Source organism: Harpegnathos saltator, unplaced genomic scaffold, assembly GCF_003227715.2.
Source record: "Harpegnathos saltator strain DR-91 unplaced genomic scaffold, Hsal_v8.6 scaffold434, whole genome shotgun sequence".
Lineage (NCBI taxonomy): Eukaryota > Metazoa > Arthropoda > Insecta > Hymenoptera > Formicidae > Harpegnathos > Harpegnathos saltator.
The window spans coordinates 188,697-207,790 of NW_020230244.1; the positions used below are offsets into that span (position 1 = coordinate 188,697).

At 50.3% G+C, this 19,094-nt stretch overlaps 1 protein-coding gene across 1 annotated transcript in view; it reads right to left on the reverse strand.

Moving 5' to 3' along the window:
- Positions 1-5,331, reverse strand: part of LOC112589227 (uncharacterized) — a 41,330-nt gene extending 35,999 nt beyond the window's left edge. Inside the window, exon 1 of the mRNA XM_025301624.1 lies at positions 5,230-5,331. Coding sequence (XP_025157409.1) covers positions 5,230-5,318 — 89 coding nt within the window. The 5' untranslated portion in view covers positions 5,319-5,331. The remainder of the gene's footprint in view (positions 1-5,229) is intronic.
- Between the last annotated feature and the right edge of the window lie 13,763 nt (positions 5,332-19,094).

A 19,094-nucleotide genomic window follows, 5' to 3' on the forward strand; every position in this document is an offset into this window, starting at 1 on the left:
CGCCGTAGGCAGTAAGCCGATTTTCTATCGCGCGGCCGCGTTTCGCGCGCGGCGCGCACCTCGAGAAGGGGCCCATTAGCGACGCGTCCATTCATAATCCATTCATAAATTAGCCCAGCCGGAGGATAATGGCACCGGGCTCCAGCCTCGTAAGGATTCCCTCTTGACCTGCGGACCGGTCGACGGACGAGGATGGCCGGCGCGCCGACGAATGGAAGAAAGAGGGAGCGACAGAGAGAGAGAGAGAGAGAGAGAGACAGAGAGAGAGAGAGACAATCGGGGCGCGCGGAGGGTGACGGAAAGCGGATCGTGCTGGAAGATCGGTTACGATCCGGCGCGATTCCGCTCTCGTCCCGCGCTGGATCGTCGCGCCGCGATGGAATTTATGCGTTTAGGCGTCGGCTGAATGCTGATGTATACAGCCTCGTATAATGTTGCTATCGCGGCCAACGGCATAATGGCTTTCGTCCGGGCCGTGCGAATGACGTCGTATACGCCGCGCCGGTGCGCGCTCGTCGCTGGACGGACGGACCGGCGAGAGGGCTATCGGTAATTATTTATTATCGGCCGATCCCCGAATGACCGCGGCGCGTACGATCGTTTTCTCACTCGTTCGCCGCTATCGGCGCTATTCCCGAGCGAGGATCTCTCTCTCTCTCTCTCTCTCTGCGCGCGCGCGCGCGGCTGCCCTTCGTGGTCCTCGCTCGGCTCCGTTCCGTTCCTTAATCCGCTCGGACGACGCACCGACGCGAGGGAAGAGCGAACGGCGGATGATCCTGCGACGCGGTGTTATCTAGTCGCGCAGCTTTTTACGACGTCATCATGTACGGACGTAAGGCGCGAATGACGGGTGGACGTGTTGATCGCGTCTTGTCCTCCGCGCAATGCTAAAAACGCGCGCGCGCGCGCGTTCGTCCCGAGCCGCATTGTATTCGATAAATAATTAGCGATAACGCGCGCGCACGCTGCACCTTCGAGATCGTCGAGCGCGCCCCATGCGGCCCCCGCATGGATAAATATCGAATATTCCGCGGCGCTCGCGATGATATCGTAATTAATGGCACGTTGTGTTGCGATAATCCATTTAGAACGGCTTATCTATCGCGTGCCGCGCGGCGCTCTACGGCGTCGGCGTAATAAGCGTGCGGATAGTAAGAGCACGCGATACACGAGCGAGCGTGATCGAGGAGCCCTTGGCCGAATAAATATCGCGCAACATTTGGAATCGATCGCGCCTTAAAATTGCGTACATCCCCCCGTCCCTCCCTGGCCGTGCGGAGGACACGCTCGCTACGACGCGTGCTGCGATTGTACGCGCCCGAGTGCGCGAGATTGCGGACAATTAGTCAGATATCGGTCGAGTCTAAATCATTGTTGCACGGGACCATTGGCTCGCCGCTGCAGCGCGCTCTCGCCCTTACGCCAGCTACGTGGCGCAATCGGAATCGTGAGGTTTTACGACGAGCCGGGCGCGCTGCCGAGGGAGCAGTGCGTAAATACACGCAGCAACGTGCCGCAGCAATGAGCATCGTTCGTACGTGGCGCGAGCGTGATGGTGGTGGTGGTGGTTGCGGCGTGGCGACGTAAATTATCCGTAAGTAGATCTCATACGTGATTGCAATCTATCCGTCGTAAGATCAATCTTGTCACCGATCGCACACTCACGATCGGCTCCTCCGCGCGCGACTTCAGCCTCGTCTCTCTATTTTTAACCGTCGCTGTTTATCGCGAGCCCTTCCTACCCCCCTGCCCCCTCCCACCCTCCCGTGCCCGTGCGCGCTTTCGTCGCGGTGACCGATGACGTCCGGCGATACCGCGCTCCGACTCACACACTGTTGCGTGACCGTCGCAGCTGAATTAGAACCGACAAATCTCCGTGCCTTACTCGCCCTACCCCCTACCCTTCCCTCTCCCTGTCCCTGATCTTTTCTCTCGGTGGACACGCTCGGTTCACGCATCGATAATTAAACGATGAATAATTAACTTAATGCAACAGGTGGAGACCATGTGCGTCCGGTTCTGCCGACCGGACCGCTTAATATTGAGTACTTTTTATTACGCGTCTTTTATAAATAAAATTTTATTTATGCGGCAATAAATCCTTGTTACTTACAATGTGTTATATATATGTGTATATATATATATATATATTTGCATATCGACGCCTGTTTTATATTAATAATGCATATACTATGAAACTCTAAATGCCGGCGAGTCTCTCGATGTCGCGCGCGAGAAGCGGCGAGCTTCCACGGCTCGCCGCGCGGATTGTACCGAATGTGAGTCACGTAGCGTGCGGACGATCGAAAAAGAGGCGAGGATTCCACGGTGATGCATCGGTATTCGTTGCATCGGAGTGACGCAGCGGGTCGTTGCAATCGATAAGCCCCGACTTCGGCGTTCCTCATCGTGTAGGTAGAATGCGCACGCCCAGGCTCGGGCGTACAAAGAAGTCTACTATTTGAAACATTCGTCGATCCGCCGTAGGCATCCCGAAGCCATGACGCCGCGAGAGTGCCGCGATGCAACGTAGGGGAGGATGCATCGGGCTGGTCGCGAGTTCGTCGCGCGATCTTGCGACATCATTTAACCTCCGCGATACCCGCGCGTGTCCCGCTTGGTACTTTAATTTTCAAATTTCAACCGAGCGCGACTCTCTCGATTCTCCGCGGCGTCAGGAGACGCGAGGAGGAAGTCGCATCACCGACGAGTCGACTCTCTCACCGCGACTGCACTGTGCGCGATTCCGCGATTACGCCGAATTAACACTGCGCGGTTGCCCGTTGGAAAAGTACTACACGGGCGCGAGACATTCCGCGGCGTGACTTCGTCTAGAACTGTGCCGATGAACGGGAACTTCGGGCCTGTGCATTGTCGGCTATCAATTGGTACAGTAGGTTGATATCGCACTAACGGTACCGACGCCGAGGCTGAGTAAATACTCTTGTAGTGATATTCGCGACAAGGACGAGCCGTGTCACAACAGGAAGAAGTCGACTGTTCGGCTGGTCATGATGACCGATGGACATCGCCGCGCTGACTCTCGATAGTACTTTGCGCAAGCTAATTTTACGTATCGCAGTATTTCATTTCCACGCCGAAGGAGCGAGAGAAAGAGGAGATTCGATTCTGTCCGATACGCGCATTCGTCATTACTGCTGGCGCTATTGATAATTGCGATGAAAAATGTAAGGAATCACAGAGAGAGAGAGAGAGAGAGAGAGAGAGAGAGAGAGAGAGAGAAACAATGCGCACGAAAAAAAGGCGACGAAACGTGTTTGCCGATTTATTTTGCTAGTAGCATATATATAACGATTACAGTGGCAGGTTTATACCGGGTGATAACGCGTTTCTACATTTTCTACATCTCGATATCGCTATATCGAGCCATTAACGCAATTTCTCTGCTGTGGTCGGGCATAAATTCGGAAAAGTTCGTTGTAGACAGCTTGGTTACTGGGCGAGATAAGGTTCGAGGAAAAATGCACCGCGTGTACACTCCAAGCGGTACTGATAACATAATTATTTTCTAATCTAATCGGCGCGCGCTTACATCAGCCCGTTGCACATGTGAGCTCTCTAGTTGGCCGCTAAAGTAGGTACGAAACCGCGAAGAGGCGTGCGCTTTTTTGCCAGGTTTCGGCGACTGGACACTTGTGAAAGAGCGCTTTGCCCGGTCGTGCCGGACCGAGAAAATAAGAGCGCACGAAACGTTGCTTTTCAGCTATGACTGACTCCTCAATTTTCGCAAGGAATTGCGGTTCGAAGAGAATCACCGGTAGGGCAGCGCCTAACACAATGTTTACATGTTCCCCGACGAATGCGAGTAAAAGAAGCAGTCACAAAAATTGTCGTGGCGTCCTCGTCGAATCTCGAGAACACTAAATGCATTTAATCTCGACCGCAGGACGGCAAAAAAGGGTCATCGGCTCATCGCCGAACCGGCGGCGTGCGCATCACGAAGGGAGGAAGCGGCAGCCGCAGAGGAAGACGAAGGCGGAGAGGGAGGAGGAGGGGGAGCAGGAGGAGAAGAAGGAGGAGGAAGAAGAGGAGGAAAAGAAGAAGAAGAAGAAGAAGAAGAAGAAAAGAAACAAGAAGAAGAGAAGACACCAAAGAAGACGAAGAAGACGGAGAAGATGACGATGATGATGATGAAGAAGATGAAGAAGACGAAGAATAGGGAAGAGGAGAAAAGAGAGAAGGAAGAAGCGAGCGCCGGCTCGTCGGCAATGTTCCCTCGTGGCAACGCGGGTGCCGATTACGGCGGCGGGTTTGAATCGCGACGCGACGCGACTTTATGCGCCTTGATAGCTAGCTGCACCAGGAGGCGGCGCCGCTACGTGCAACGGCGAGAGCCTACCTACCAGACGAGAAGTCGGGGAGCCCATTGGCCACCGCAATGACCAATCATCATTTGACATTCTTTCACCTGGCACGGTGTGTGCGGCAAACCCACACGTGGGCGCTCAAGCAACTGTGCGCACGTACGTACGTACGTACGCACGCACGCACGCACGCACGCACGCACGCACGCACGCACGCACGCGAGCGAGCGAGCGAGCGAGCGTGCGCGACACATCGAACAGCTCTCTACCACTACCGTCGCCTATCATCGTTGCCGACTGCACCAGCACCACGACACGCATCGGGAGCATGCACGGTGCGCATCGGAGGAGACGCGGGAGATCGAGAACGTCTGCTGCACGCGCAGACAACCAGGCGGGCGCTCCATAGCGCGGAACATATGCAGGCGTCGTGCTTAGCGTATCGGTAGCCAGCGCGCGCGCGCGCGCGCGCGAGAGAGAGAGAGAGAGAGAGAGAGAGATGGAGTACACAGGTTTATTAGGAAAAATTCGAGTCACTTCGAATTTCAAGTCGCGCCTGATATATAGCGCGCACGTCCCACCACCGGCAACGGCAACGGCAACGGCAGCGGCAGCAACCACCGACGCGCCGATGTACCAGGCTGATTTTAACGTCGTGGGTCTCGATGCTATTTATGGAACTGATTTGCAACGTAGATACATGCGAGAGCGCGCGCGTCGACACGGCGAGAACGGGGTATGTAGCGGGAGGAAAAAAAGAAGAGAAATAATGAAATAAGACAAAGTGGTGTAGCGTATACTACCGGTAGCGCGATACTTTTCAGCGCGAGTGATATGTGTTCGACGCTCGCGCGTCGACTATCGGATTAATCACCGAGCTATGAGGCTAGATTAATCAACTCACCGGTGGAAGAGCGCGGCGTTGATGTCTCCTGCGCATCCCGCGACCCTGGCATTAAAAGTCACCGGCGCTCGAGCGGCCCCCGTTGACATCGCTGCATGAACGATCGGAGCTGCAAGCAGAATTAGATTACGCCTTGAGCGGAAGAAATTTGCGATGCGATCCGCGATGTCGATTTATGCGTTGATGAAATTTCGCTGGGATATTTTCATGCGAAAACTGTGCGATATTTTGCGAAGCACGCGCGAGCGGTGTTTCCGGCTCGCGTGCTCGCGCGGGTTGACACGAATCGGGCGCGGCCTCGAAAGTTCGCCCGAGATAACGATTTACGCTGATTGCGGGCTAGACACGAGAGTGCGATCAATGAGGCTTTACTCACGGATCCACCGTGTAAACAGATTTCTCGTAACGCGGTGTGCTATGCTATGGGTGTGCCCCTTTCCATTTCGCGAGCCAAACGAGAGCGCCTTTCGCCAACGCGCCGCCGCGTGTGCGAGCAGCGCTGGAATGCCGGGCCGATCTCCTTGCCAATTCGCGATCCTTGGACTCGAGACTGCGGAATTTCATTGACTGTTGTCGCGTCAGGAGATCGTTTCGACCTCCGTGCATCGCCGCGCCGCGCCGCGCCGCGCCGCCGCGGGCCGATGAGCTTCGGCGAACCGCTCGCATTCGGGAACGAGTCCGGCCGACACGGCTTATCGGAAGCGATTCGCCTCATTCGGGATTCCGGCTCGCGTCTGATTTATTCGCACGCGGCATCGTACAGGCGAGGTGAGATATGCACCAGTCATCCGGCAAATGCCACATACGAAGTATTTACCGGGAGAACGATAAATATGGAAGCTGATACACACGCACACGCCCACACACACACACACACACACTTACACACACACACACGTGCTGACGGTACGTGGTCTCGGGGCTCGTTGCAGTATGCGCCAACATCTCCGTGACGCTGCACGCGCGGTATTGTTTCAGAATTGCGAGTAATCGCTGCCGAAAAACGGCGAAGGCGACCCCGCGGAATTATCGTTGATCATTTCATTGATTTATGCCGTCGTGTTGTTGCAGGGTGCTCGAAAACAGAAAAGGGAGGGAAAAAGATACGCGTGACTTTTCAAGCGACCGAACTCGACTCCGAGTGCTTCGCCCGAGAACCGGTGGGATCAATTAAAGTCAGAGGCGACGTGCACCCGGCCGCGCAAACACACAGCCGCGACTTGTTTACTTCCTCGACGCGCCCCATTCCCGCAGTCGAGATAATATTTGTGGTCACGAAATCTCGTGCAGCGTAATGCGTATGCATATATATCAGCGAGTCTCGACAATTTGCCGGAACAGAATTGAAATCAAGTTTGCCGCGGTGATCTTCTCTGCGAGTGTAGCAACGCGCGCGCATAGTGCTTATCAAGCTATTTTTCCGGTCTTCGCGAAAAAATCGTCATACGCGCACGCACGCACGCACGCACGCACGCACGCACGCGAGATGAAATCTTATCCGACCTTGATCAATATTGATTGCCTCTTTCATTCGCTGGGAAACTTTCGTTAATTAATAAAGTATTCGGATAGATAATAATCATTAATTGTGACAACCGCGATAGCACCGCTCGCGATCTTAGATCCGGTTGCCGCGTGTGATGTATATGTATGTGTGTGTGTGTGTATAAGTATATACGTGTACGTGCGTGTGCACACACCAGTGCTTGATGTACGCGTTGTCACGGGACTCAGGGCATCAGGGACACGCCGAGGGTTGTTGACTCGGCGACACTCGGCATGCATTCGCGCCTGGAAAAACCGCCGACTTGGGCATTCGCGACATGTCAGCTGCGACCGATTCCGCGGTAGCACACGCCAGACCAGTTCAGCGAATTGAGCAGCTCCACTTGCCATATCCTGCCACATCCTGCAGACATTTCCCTGCCTATTACGGCCGCGACGGATCGGCCTCGGGCAAAGAACTGTTCAATGAAATTCTTCGCCGCGAAAACCCGCCTCCGGACTCGGCGCATCTCGCCGTTCCGGGAAATAGACCGCGGAATTCGATTCAGTCGCCATTGCGGCTCGAGAATCGCGAAAATCACCCTCGGCGAACAACGACGATGCGGCAAGCGCGGCGAAGTCAGATTGTACCGCGAGCGAGAGAGCAAGAGCCGACGCGCAGCGCTGCGCGTTTCGCGAGAGTTTTGCCTGGAGAGTCAGAGATCCAAGGAAATCCACGGCGTTTATTATCAAATGCGACTTTCGGAGAAAGCTTTCGGAGAAGCTTTCGGAGAAGCTTTCGGAGAAAGCGGACCTTTCCGTCATCGGTGTGTCAAGTGGAGAATGTGTGTTGCAGAGCGAACTGGGAATTTACGGCGCCGATAGTGCAGCCGACACTTGACCAATGTTATTTTCATGTCCAGCTCTGATCGGTGTTTAAATATGACCGTCAGCGCGATGCTTATTACAGGTATCTCTAGTTTATTCTAAAGGATAATATCGCGTGCTACTTATCGTGGCCGAACGCGACCACGATATAAAAGTCTCCACGTGTCTGCCCGGCGCAAAAATACAAACGGCGATTTGCAGAGCCTGGCACGAAAAGTATTTTGACATACCGACAGGATATATCGACTAGTTACGCATGACAAAACGATAAGCTCGCAAACGGCCCGACGCGCGACCTCGAACCTTGATACCGCTCCAATCCGCAAGGAAAGTGGAATATACCGTAAAATGTATATCAGAATGAAACTATAAACGCGTCGTAATAGACGCGCGATACTTAGACGCAGTTGTTAACTATGCGTCACGGTTCACCGCAGAAACAACAATTACGTGAAAAATAGCAATCGCGCGGCGCGAAGGTCGTTGCGGAGCAGCAAGGATCGCTATCCGAGCGATCATATGCCGCGGAGGTATTTACCTGGCCTATCCCAGCGGCTTCTAATATTTTATATCTTATGGAAGCTAATATGCCGATTAAATGCGTACTCGCCGTCGGCGATTACGCGCGAGCAGCGAAGAGGCAGCGTCGCGAGGATCGTGAACAATGCGACGCACCGTCGTCGAATATCGAAATATACGCGCGAGCGCCGCGAGGAGAGGATCGATCGAGCGAGTGACTCGCGTTTTTCCAGCGAGGAGGGGAGACTATATTGACGTGAAACGCAATAGAGATCATCATGAGACTGTTTGTTCAATTTATGCGATACCGCGTCGATACCGAGGCAATGATGTCGTGGCAATAGGAATAATAAAAATTCCGGCCGCGGGGAGTGACGAGGAATTAGGTGACATAATGATTTACTGAGAAGTAGCTGTCACAGAACAAGCGTGACATAACAGACGCTAACAAGCCGGAACTTGTTGCTCTCCTTATAAAAATTTGCCGTTATATCACGCGCGCCGTGCGTACCGCGAGATAACGAGTACTGCTATTTTTCCCGTTTGGACTTGCCTCGGACAGAATTAAGCAGTGGTTTCCATATATATGTATATGCACATACATACTTATAAATTATACATATATGCATATGTAAATATATATATATATATATATAGAGAAAGAGAGAGAGAGAGAGAGAGAGAGAGAGAGAAGTTGCCGCGTGTACATGTTTAACGCGCCACAGCCTCGGGACGTTCCACGATCGAGCGTGATAGCCGAAAATCCTCTACGGCGTACTCTAATTCCCCCAGGACACTAATACCCAGGTACCACCCTCCGACAGAACTTCCACTCATCCTAGACCCGAAATCACGGTCGCCCATCGGCACAAGGGCCAACCAACGTAGCATGAGGAGGCGCCGCATTGGCGTGGACCGTCTTCCTTTCACGGCCGTTCCTCCCGACGTCCCGACGATGATTCCGACTGTTCTCTCTCTCTCTCTCTTTCTCTCTCTCTCTCTCTCTCTCTCTCTCCCTCTCCCTCTCCCTTCGTCTTCGTTCCCGCTGTGGTCCGCCGGTCGTACGACCATCGCTAAGTGGCTGCGCGACCGGCGCATTAGTTACGGCTGGCCGGTAATGACGTTTTCATTCTAATAAATGGTGCGCGTGGAGACGCAGGAGCGAGAGCGAGGTGCACGCTAGAGAAGGACGAGGGTGTGCGTAAAGGAGCGGAGGAAGAGAGAAAGAAAGAGAGAGGGAGGGGGAGAGAGAGAGAGAGAGAGAGAGAGAGAGTGAGAGAGAAAGAGATCGAGAGTGAGAGGATAAAACGAGGAGTGGGTCGTTGTCCAGCGACGACGCACCCTCGTCCTCTTCCTCTCCCGCCCAATCCTCCTCGTCGGAGAGTCACGATGGTTCTTTTGCGCTAAACCGTCTCCTCCCGGGTGGAGAATTTTCTCACCGTGGAGGACGCGTCAGTTTCTTCGAGAGAGGCGCCCTTGGCCCTCTCCGGACCTCGACGGGCACCTCCGGCGCTCAACGTGTATGCGTGCGTGCGTGCGTGCGCGAGAGCGGGCACACGCGCTCTCCACTTCCTTTCGCCGCGTCTCTCGTTCGTTCGTTCGTTCGTTCGTTCGTTCATTCGTTCGGTCCCGAAGAGTCGAAGGAAGGCCAACAGCGGCAAGAGAAGAAGACAGGGCGTGGCCGCGATCTCCCGCGCCGCGAAGCGCGTTCATTTGGTCGAGAAATTTCTCCCGCGTTCCCTTCACTGTCGCCGCGTGGACGACGTCGTCTCGTTCTTTCTGCCGTGCTCGTGGATTAAAATACTTCGAGGCGGTCACACTCCGGACTGAATCCTGCTTATCTGAGCTATCGGATCTTGGTAAATACTCGCGTGAGCCGGGCAATCTCGAGGAGCGGCGCATATTTTTCATCTTTGCCAATTAATAACACATCTTTCGAGGAAGCAGAAAGCAAAACGTTCGTCAGCTCACGAGACCCCAATTCACGTCTCTGTTGAACCGTCCGAGTCTTCTGCATCCGATTTACTCTGCCTCGCAAAGCCTTTCCCCGTGTTTTAGGCTTTCGACGAACACCTCGACAAGTACGCCCTATCCCCATCCTCTTTTTACGCTTTCCAATCGGAGGCTAGTGCACACACAAACACATACATATACACATATACACGTATGCACGTATACGCGTGTGTCCGATCGCATCGGAAGGCGCGTCACGCGCTTCGAGTCTCGATCAGCGTCGTTCTTCGTGGCGCGGAAGAGAGAGAGAGAGAGAGAGAGGGAGAGAGAGAGAGAGAGAGAGAGACAGGAGAACGCGGCGACGGAGCGCAATGAGGACGGCTCGTAACGGAGGAACGAAAACAGCGAGAGAGGAAAAGAGAGAAAGACAGGAGACACGGGAGTGAGGAGGTGGACGAGATACCAGCGAGGAGGAGTAAAAACAGCCCTCTACTGCTTATCTTGCTCTCTTTTTCCCTTCGCGTGCCCCTCCTGCCGCTCCGTCGGCGGAGTCACGTCCTCGGACTTTGTGTTGAAAAAGAAAGACGAAGTGGAGTGAGGACGAGATTCAGGAAATTTACGCCTGGATGATTATCGAGCGATCGATTCGAGGATCGATAGGCATCCACCCGGCTAGATAACTCCGCAGCGGATGGATTTAATTACGAACGGAATATTTAATCTGCTTATCGGCTTCCAGTCGTGGATGTCGTCCAGGCAACGCCACGCGGCAACAAAACCGCGATAAAAATATCAGGTCGCTACTTGGGAGATGCTTGGAGTCGCATCGGAAAATTACGTCGATCGAACGCGCGATGAGATGACCGTGCGAGACTTCATTTTTTCAAGACAGACAGAGAGAGAGAGAGAGAGAGAGAGAGAGAGAACGATTTTTACCATCCCGGTGTCATAAACGCCGAGCCTGCCACGTATAAAATAAAATAAACCGCCCGTGAACGTCTCAATTTTTGACCGTGACGCGAAATGAAATAAGACCACAGCAGCGGTGAGACTGAATTCTCGTGTCACGGTAAACGAAAGTTTCTCAAGACTCCACTCAATGTCCGTGGAAGTGATTGATAAATGTTTAATATTTATGAGATTTCTATATTCGTTTGAAGTTTCTTCTTTAATTCGCGTTATGATAGCGTACTCGTACTCGTCTCTCTTACCTTTTCCATATAACTTCTGCCACTTAACATACGGTTGCATAATTAAAAAAAAAAAAAGAAAAAAAGAAAGAAGAAAACGGCAGAGTGGACGTACGTGATAATTGTTTCCAGAGCGAGCAAAGTGCACATTTATTCTCATTATCGCGAACAAGCTACCAAAACACGGTATATTAATCGATTTACGCGGCCAGTTCCAAAAACGACCTCGATTCCAAGTAGCATATCGTTTATGGGATCTCTTCAAGGCCGTTCTACCGAATGAGACCCGGAATCAAACGGCGTATACCTCATGAAACTCAAACGAGATTCTCGATCGTGCGAGAGCTCTCTCTGTGTCTCTCTCTCTCTCTCCTTTTCCACGCCTCTCCTCCCCTCTGTGGCTGATTCCGTCAGCTTACTTCGTATACTTCATCGAATAGTTAAGAAGTTTCGTTCTGCGGCATTCAAATTTCGAAGTGCTTCCTTAGCTTTCCTTATTCATCACCGTCATTTATAAACGGATCCCGTTCATTAAAGCGGCTTTTAAGTAAAATCGCGCCGCTCATTAAGGCTTTCGTGATGAATCCGCTCGTTAGCGGGCTGAATTTAATCCCGCCGCAGAAAGCTCATTCGACGTTTCTACCTTGAATTGATCATTTCTAAATGTCGTACAAGAGTTTCTCTTTGACGGACCCGCGCAATTCGGCGCTCTTTCGGTTGCATTTGACACGTAGGGATAATACTCACGTCGCGATATAGTCGGGCTGATAATAATGGTCGTAACGAAGTCTCTTTACAACCGCGTATAATTCGCGCGAAGGGAGAATCCCGCGGCGCCGATCCAGTCTCAATATTGTAACCGCGAATTACTGGAAATGCCTTATTTTGCGGGTGTCACACGCGGCGGTAAAAGGGAGGGGGGGGGGGAAGAAGAAAAATTGAGCAAGACCGTCCTCCCCTCGGGTGTACAGACCAAGCCAAGGGCCTCTCATTACAGATTCCGTGCGGAGTATTTGATTACCGGCGACGATAACAAATTTCAGTAATACGCGTTGAGAACGAGGAGATAATTAATATCATCGAACGCGTCCCGCGTATAAAATTCCCGTCGTCGTGGAGGATGTCTATGTAGCTAGAGGAGAAGGAGGAGATAAAGGAGAAGAAAGAAGAAGAGGAAGAGGAGGAGGAGGAGGAGGAAGAGGAGGAGGACGAGAGAGGAAACGCATGCCTGATGCGACGTACGGAAGATGTAATCCAACGTGACACTCAAGCGGAAAGTAACATCTCGAAGCGCTGTAACCCGACGATGTACGACGTGATGAACGAGCGCTCGTCGTGAGCTGATTTTATGAGTTTTATAATATTGCTCGAGTTATGTAGTCCTCCGTCCCCTTCAAAGTCCAAAACGAAATTTTGTTTCTGCTATAAGAGTAACGTATAGGATGTATAAACAACATGGGGTCCCTATAGACATGACCTTTCTTCTTTTGTTTATTTACCTTATGCATACACACTACGAACCGAATAAATAGACGAGCAGTTCGAGGTAGTAAACACAAAAAAAACAATAGATAGCATAACGATAATATAATTCAGACGCTTGTCGGTGAAGGTCGAGCGAGATACGGAGATGCACCGAGTGCCGGAACACCTTCGGGTCAAGCTTCCGCGTAATTACCTCACGCGATAATTGATTAAAAATGGCGGTCCGTTAGCGGAGGCAGTCGGAGATCTCCAAGGGAAAGCGCACGAGGAAATCACCAACGTATCCCAGCCTAAAGCTCACCATCCAGCGCTGAGAGGTACAATGGACATCAAGGGAAAGCGCGCGAGATGTCCCTTTCAGCTGCTGGCTCAGATCACTTGGGTCATACCGGGTCTCCCGGAAAAACGCACGGTAAGCCTGGTCTGGCGATCAAGAAAACGTCTGAATCGGACCGGTGTCGAAGGGGAAACGCACGACGACGCACCGGTATTTGGAATTAAGAGAAATCAACTAATTGTGTAAGGGAACAATGCTCGCGCGACCCCGGTCACCCGACGAACATTAGAAAACAATGATTTGATTAACACTCACCAACCTTCTGCACGAGCGGCGATGGCACGTCTCTTTCGGGCGTCCAACAACGACTAACTCTGCCTACCTCTATCGCGACATCGTTTTTATGATTCGCGTTTCTATCTTCCAAATGTAAACACATCGTTTTCTCCCCACCATCGACCTCACTGTGATCGTTATTGTTTTTCAACGCTCCGAATGCCCATTTCGGATTTTCATACGTAACACTCATACCTCGTACGATATGAATGGTTAGGTATTAGAAGCAAGAATAAATTCAATATTTTTATTACAATTGTGTGCTTTCCTGCAAAAGTATGCACAAAACAGATCGACGGTATTCTGCAGAAAAGGAAAAGAAAAAGGGGCGAACAAGCAAAGAAAAAGAAAAAAAAAAAGACGAATGTATGTCTCACACTACATTAATCACTGCATCGTACAAGCCATTAAAACTGCCGGATCAACTGTCGTTTCTTCTTATGTTAACATAAAAAAGAAAATCCTACGAACAATTTCTAGAATTACACCAGATTTTGCGCTCGAAACGTTTTTGCAAACTAAAATTATTTGATATTCAACCAACCGTCATTTCGAATTACCAACACCGATACACGCGTAAGTAGGATTGAACGCGGTACCGAGGAGGAAACATATGCTCTACCTGCATTTAAGCAAGTCGCATAAAATGTTGCTTATCGCAATCAAGTGCCATCTCCCTGAATTTTCCATTGGTCCTTCAAGTTCGATCAAATGTGCGGGGTTAATGCAGAACCAAAGTTTCGACACGGGAGAAGTCGCGCGCTTTCTCCGAGCGCCAGAAACCAATCTCGTAAGAGAATAACAGTTGTTTCAGTGACAAGGCAATCGGTACTCGTTAAGAGAGATCGTGAAATAAAAAATGATAGGCAGCTTATCTCGAACTCTTATTTCTGCATTCGAGCGGACCGACCTCTTCCCCCTCCCCCCCCCCTCGATAAAACAATCGTCACCTTCGACGTAAAATCGCGCGCGGCTCGCTGTTAGAAATTCCAGATACGCGGTTTCACCGAAGGAGCGGCTATGCTGGAAAAGGGTTAAAACGAGGAAGGTGGGGAGGAGGCGCGTATATGGAAGGCCGCGAAAACGATGTCAGCGCGACGAAGCGCGATGCAGACAAACGGGGGCGGGGGCCGAGAAGGAGTTTAAGCTGGTTCGGTTTTCTCCTTGGCCTTTGCGATCGCGATCGTTTCCATCGGAGAACGCGCGCGCCCGGGAGAGCAGCCGGTAGCCAAGGGGCAAGGAGCAAAAAAACTCAAAGCCGACGCCACTTATGCCGACGAGCGGATTTTTATATCGGGCACGTACGTACCAGCGTGCGCTACGTACGTGCGTAATGCGCGTACGCATGTGTGCATGGTGACTCGCGAGATGCTACTGTAACGCTGAAAAAAAGAAAGAAAGAAAAAAAACTGAGACTAATACGTGGAGACTCGCGTAGATCAGTATCCAAGGATTTACTCTCTGAGCGGAATATGTACTACTTTTTACGTCACCGGCGAGAGCGCGCACGTGAGATTACAGGAGAGCGCATCCAGAATCGAGAGGCGCGGTTTACTAGAAGAGCAGTGCAAGGAGAATATAAATTTCATGCGCGGATACGTTTCCCGACGGAATCGTTAATAGGATAATTACTAGCGACGCGAGAAACCGAGAGAAATACTCAGCAGAGAGAGAGAGAGAGAGAGAGAGAGAGAGCGAGAGAAAAAAGTATCTCGCGCGATATATAAATCACAGTGCGATGGTTGCGATAATTATCAGTATTGACTCGGGGGATTAATGCGAGGACGGAGAAAGTCAGAATTTTCACGGAGCTAGAGCAGCTATCGCGGTCGGTGTCGGCCGTACGATTGTCCGATGAAGTGCGATCGACGGGCGCTCTGAGATCGCGCGGCCGCGAAGTGAAGAAAGCCGGGTGCACGTTTCAACGACGGATTCCTCCTTCCTCGAAGCAAGGGAGCGCGAAGGCATACTTTGTCCAAGAGTGCTGCACGTATCGCATCGGATTTCACGTGGGGTCTGTGGTTCCTTGGGAATGGATACTCGGTTATGGGTTACGATCGCGGCAGTTTGCAGCCACGGCTGTGTATCGCAGGTATACATAAGACGAGTACATGATACACGCGAAACTTCTCGATTCACCGATTGGCACTTGAAAAGTACCACCGGTATCATCGGCGCGAAGTGAAATCTCTGAAAGGCTCGCAAGAGGCAAAGTGATCAACATTCGGATAGTTGCTTTCGGAAGAATGCACGAAAAAAAAAAAAAAAAAAAAAAATCACGGATATATCATTGTCTCTGGCTCTACGAGCGTGTGTAACACTGCATATTTCACAAACAATGCCGACGTCGATTATACGACAGCAGCAATTAATATCAATAATACTGGTATAATAACGGTGTCGGTGTTGATGATGGTAATATTGAATTATAGCGGGGAGATATAAGAGACATGTTTAAATCATAACGAAACATCCGTCACTTTGGGAAAACAACAAGAGATTAGTATCCGAGCGTACCGACGTAAGAGCATTTCAGCGCGCGGATGTATTATTCTAAGCAGCCAGAGATGCATATCAACGGACGCAGTCACTCGTCGGTCAATCCGTGCCGAAGGCGGAATTGATATCCGCGAGTCTGAATTACGGATTGTTCCTACATGCTTTCTACACAGCGTTTACGCCTACGATTAGGTGGTGCGTTGAGGTAAAGGAGAATCCGGTGCTGAGCAGAGTACAGCTGCAGCTGTCCCGCTCGCGTAGGATTGACAACGAGTCCGTAAACCGACGATTTACTTAACGATGGGAGACCTACGCTCAAACTGATGTTATCGTTGCGTCCACTGATAATTTCTGTCTGTTTGTGTGTTGCGCCAGCTTGATATGAAAATTTCATACGGCATAAATAATCGAACAAAATCTCTCTTCTTTTGTCGTACATCGTTATAAAAATAGATATTTGTGTGAGATCAATAAAACAGATTTTTTCTAATTATCTAACGTGTTTAAAAATTAGCCAGAGAATCTGGCATCATCCGTTAGCGCTGCATTATTGACAACCACCGGTAATAAAAGTCGCAAATTGCAACGCTAGCTTCGAGTTATCGGGTAAGTTGCAATTTTCTACTGGAAAGGACGATTCGTGATGTCATGATGCATAATTCCTATATTATCAAAGGTATGTAAGGCAGTTTTCACGATACCAGCCTTAGGTAACTCCTCTGAGCCTCCAGCCTCAGGTAACACCATCTGTGTAGAAAGGATGCACAGTGCGTTTCGCCAGGGATAAACTTTGAAGGTGCTGCAAGTTGGTATAACAGGGACCTATATTTCACTCGGAACAGCTCAGAATTATTCGTGATTTACTGTTGTAAGAAAAAAGAGAAAACTGCAATAAATGTATGTTAGCGACCAACTTCCCGCGCTTCTTCGAATATTTCTTTTTATTTCAATGTTTCTGTTGTTGAAGGAGCTATATATGTACGAAGCCTTCCTTTACATATACAAGTGAAATCAAAGATCTTATATCTTATTATTATAAAAGAATATCGATGCGATAAATATAGAGATTAAATTGAAAACAGCCGGCGATGATTTTCTCGATCCTCTTCCCGGACACTCGTGCCAAACAGTTCGGTATCTCACTCTGAAAAGTACATTCGCGCCGAGTGCCTCCTCATCGATGAACTCGCCCATCGATAGCTCGCGAAAATACGGTACACTTACCTGTATACCGCGTCGCATGAGTTCACCGATCGCCTCAGAAAATGGAAAATAAAGGAAGAACCGAACGAAAAAGTCAGGTAAAAAGGAACACAAGTCAGATCAGAAAGTCAAGTTAGAAACGCAAAAGTCAGGAGAGATACATGCACGATCGCAGCTGTGCTGATGATGTGGTGGCTCTCTGGCATGCCCTTACCTCACCGCCCTACACAGATATTAAGGGAAATTTCTTCGTGAAGAAAGAAGCAGGGGATCGAAGGTTGAGAAAATTGTGCGTTTATTAGTGAAGACGATGTTCGAGCAATCTCACCGCTTAATTTCATCGACGATGCCGACGCGAGGCCTCCGGAAGCCGCGTTGAGGTGTCCTAAATGAACGCCCTTCGCAACAAGCCTGTTGAAGACAAGAGAAGAGAGAGCGAATAATACGATCGTCTTCGACGAAGACGCCGACAAAAAATCCATATATTATACACATATATATTATATATCTTGCGACTCCTGCTTATGAATAAAAATCGCAGCGAGTAAGAGCTGATGCAAAAATAAACTGATAATAAAGACAACGGTGATCGTAAATGAGGCAACATCTTGTGTGGGTAATATTCTGGTGTACAATATGAAACATCATGTCAGATCACGATATAAAACGATATAAATCGCCTTTTGCAAGTCTTGAGGGAGAATACCCGGAGCCTAGGTTGTACATTGTTACATCGCTCTATCGACCCCTGTCTCTCGAACTAAACGCAACACACTCGCGCCATTTCCATTGCTCGCGAGATATCTCCGTTATAAGTCTCACGTTCATCTACCGTTTCGGTGTAGCGCGCGAACACGGTGCTATCGTCGATGTCGGATTTAAGATCGACTCGAGATCTCCGCTAATTACTGTCATCTTTCGCTTTTCTTTTCTTTTCTTTTTTTTTATTCCGTCTTTTAGTCTTTCTTTTCCTTCCGCCTGTCGCGGCGGACAGGCCTGTCCTCGCGTCGAACAAAGGATCGAAGATTTAAAAAGAATCGCGTCATTCTATCGCATTCTCTCTTCCATTACTCTTGCACGCTTGCATTCTCTGCACCTATGTGGAACATAGCACATATTTCTGTATATTTATATATATATATATTTTTTCTCTTTATATTTATATATATATATATATATATATATATATATATATATATATATTTATATATTTATATTTATAATTATTTATTACTCCCTCGTTCATTATATCTATCTATATATTATCTACAGGGCAGTAGCCAAATGTTGCAATTCACATTGCGAATGTTATCGCTTGTCCTGTCTCCGCTCTCAACTTCGATTCGACTAGAGAGACGCGCGCACGTGTCGTTCTCGCCCTCCCGATCTCTCGATGATCCCTCGAGAGAGCCCTGTGTGTCGTGCGCCTTTCGCGTGTGTCATGTACGCTTAAATATGCCTAGCTGTCGCGATGCGCGTAATACCGATCTGCATCGCGGGTGGAAATCGCGCGGGCGCGCCGCGATGCGCTCGAACTTCCCCGCTCTTATTTTGGTCGTTTCACAACGCGGCGAGTATCATGTCCGTGTGCCGCCAACGAGCGTCCCAACGAGTCCCCGACGAGTATATCGTTTGTGGAGAGGAATAAGAAAAGAAAGGCGAGAAAATTTCACACGCAGGTGGATGACGTCGAGTCGCTTGAGCTTACGATACGCCGTCGCGGCCTCGGCCGAGCGTCGCGACGCGGAGGACACGCGGTGTTCCACGATGTCCGCGAGATAGGTGCTACCAGGATAATGGCAAATTTACGTTCGACGCACGCACGATGCGTGGATTGACTTGTGCGAGCCGACGCGACTCTAGTGCGCACGCAGCGCGAACGCCGCAGGAAAATATCTTTCGGGCATTGCTCGATATACGGCTTAGGTTTACGTGTGACAGTCGCGCGGCATTCTTGCCCGCTGCCAGATCTAAGCGCTTCGTTATTGTAAGATAATACCTGAGGGGAAAATTTTTCTTCGGCGTTCACG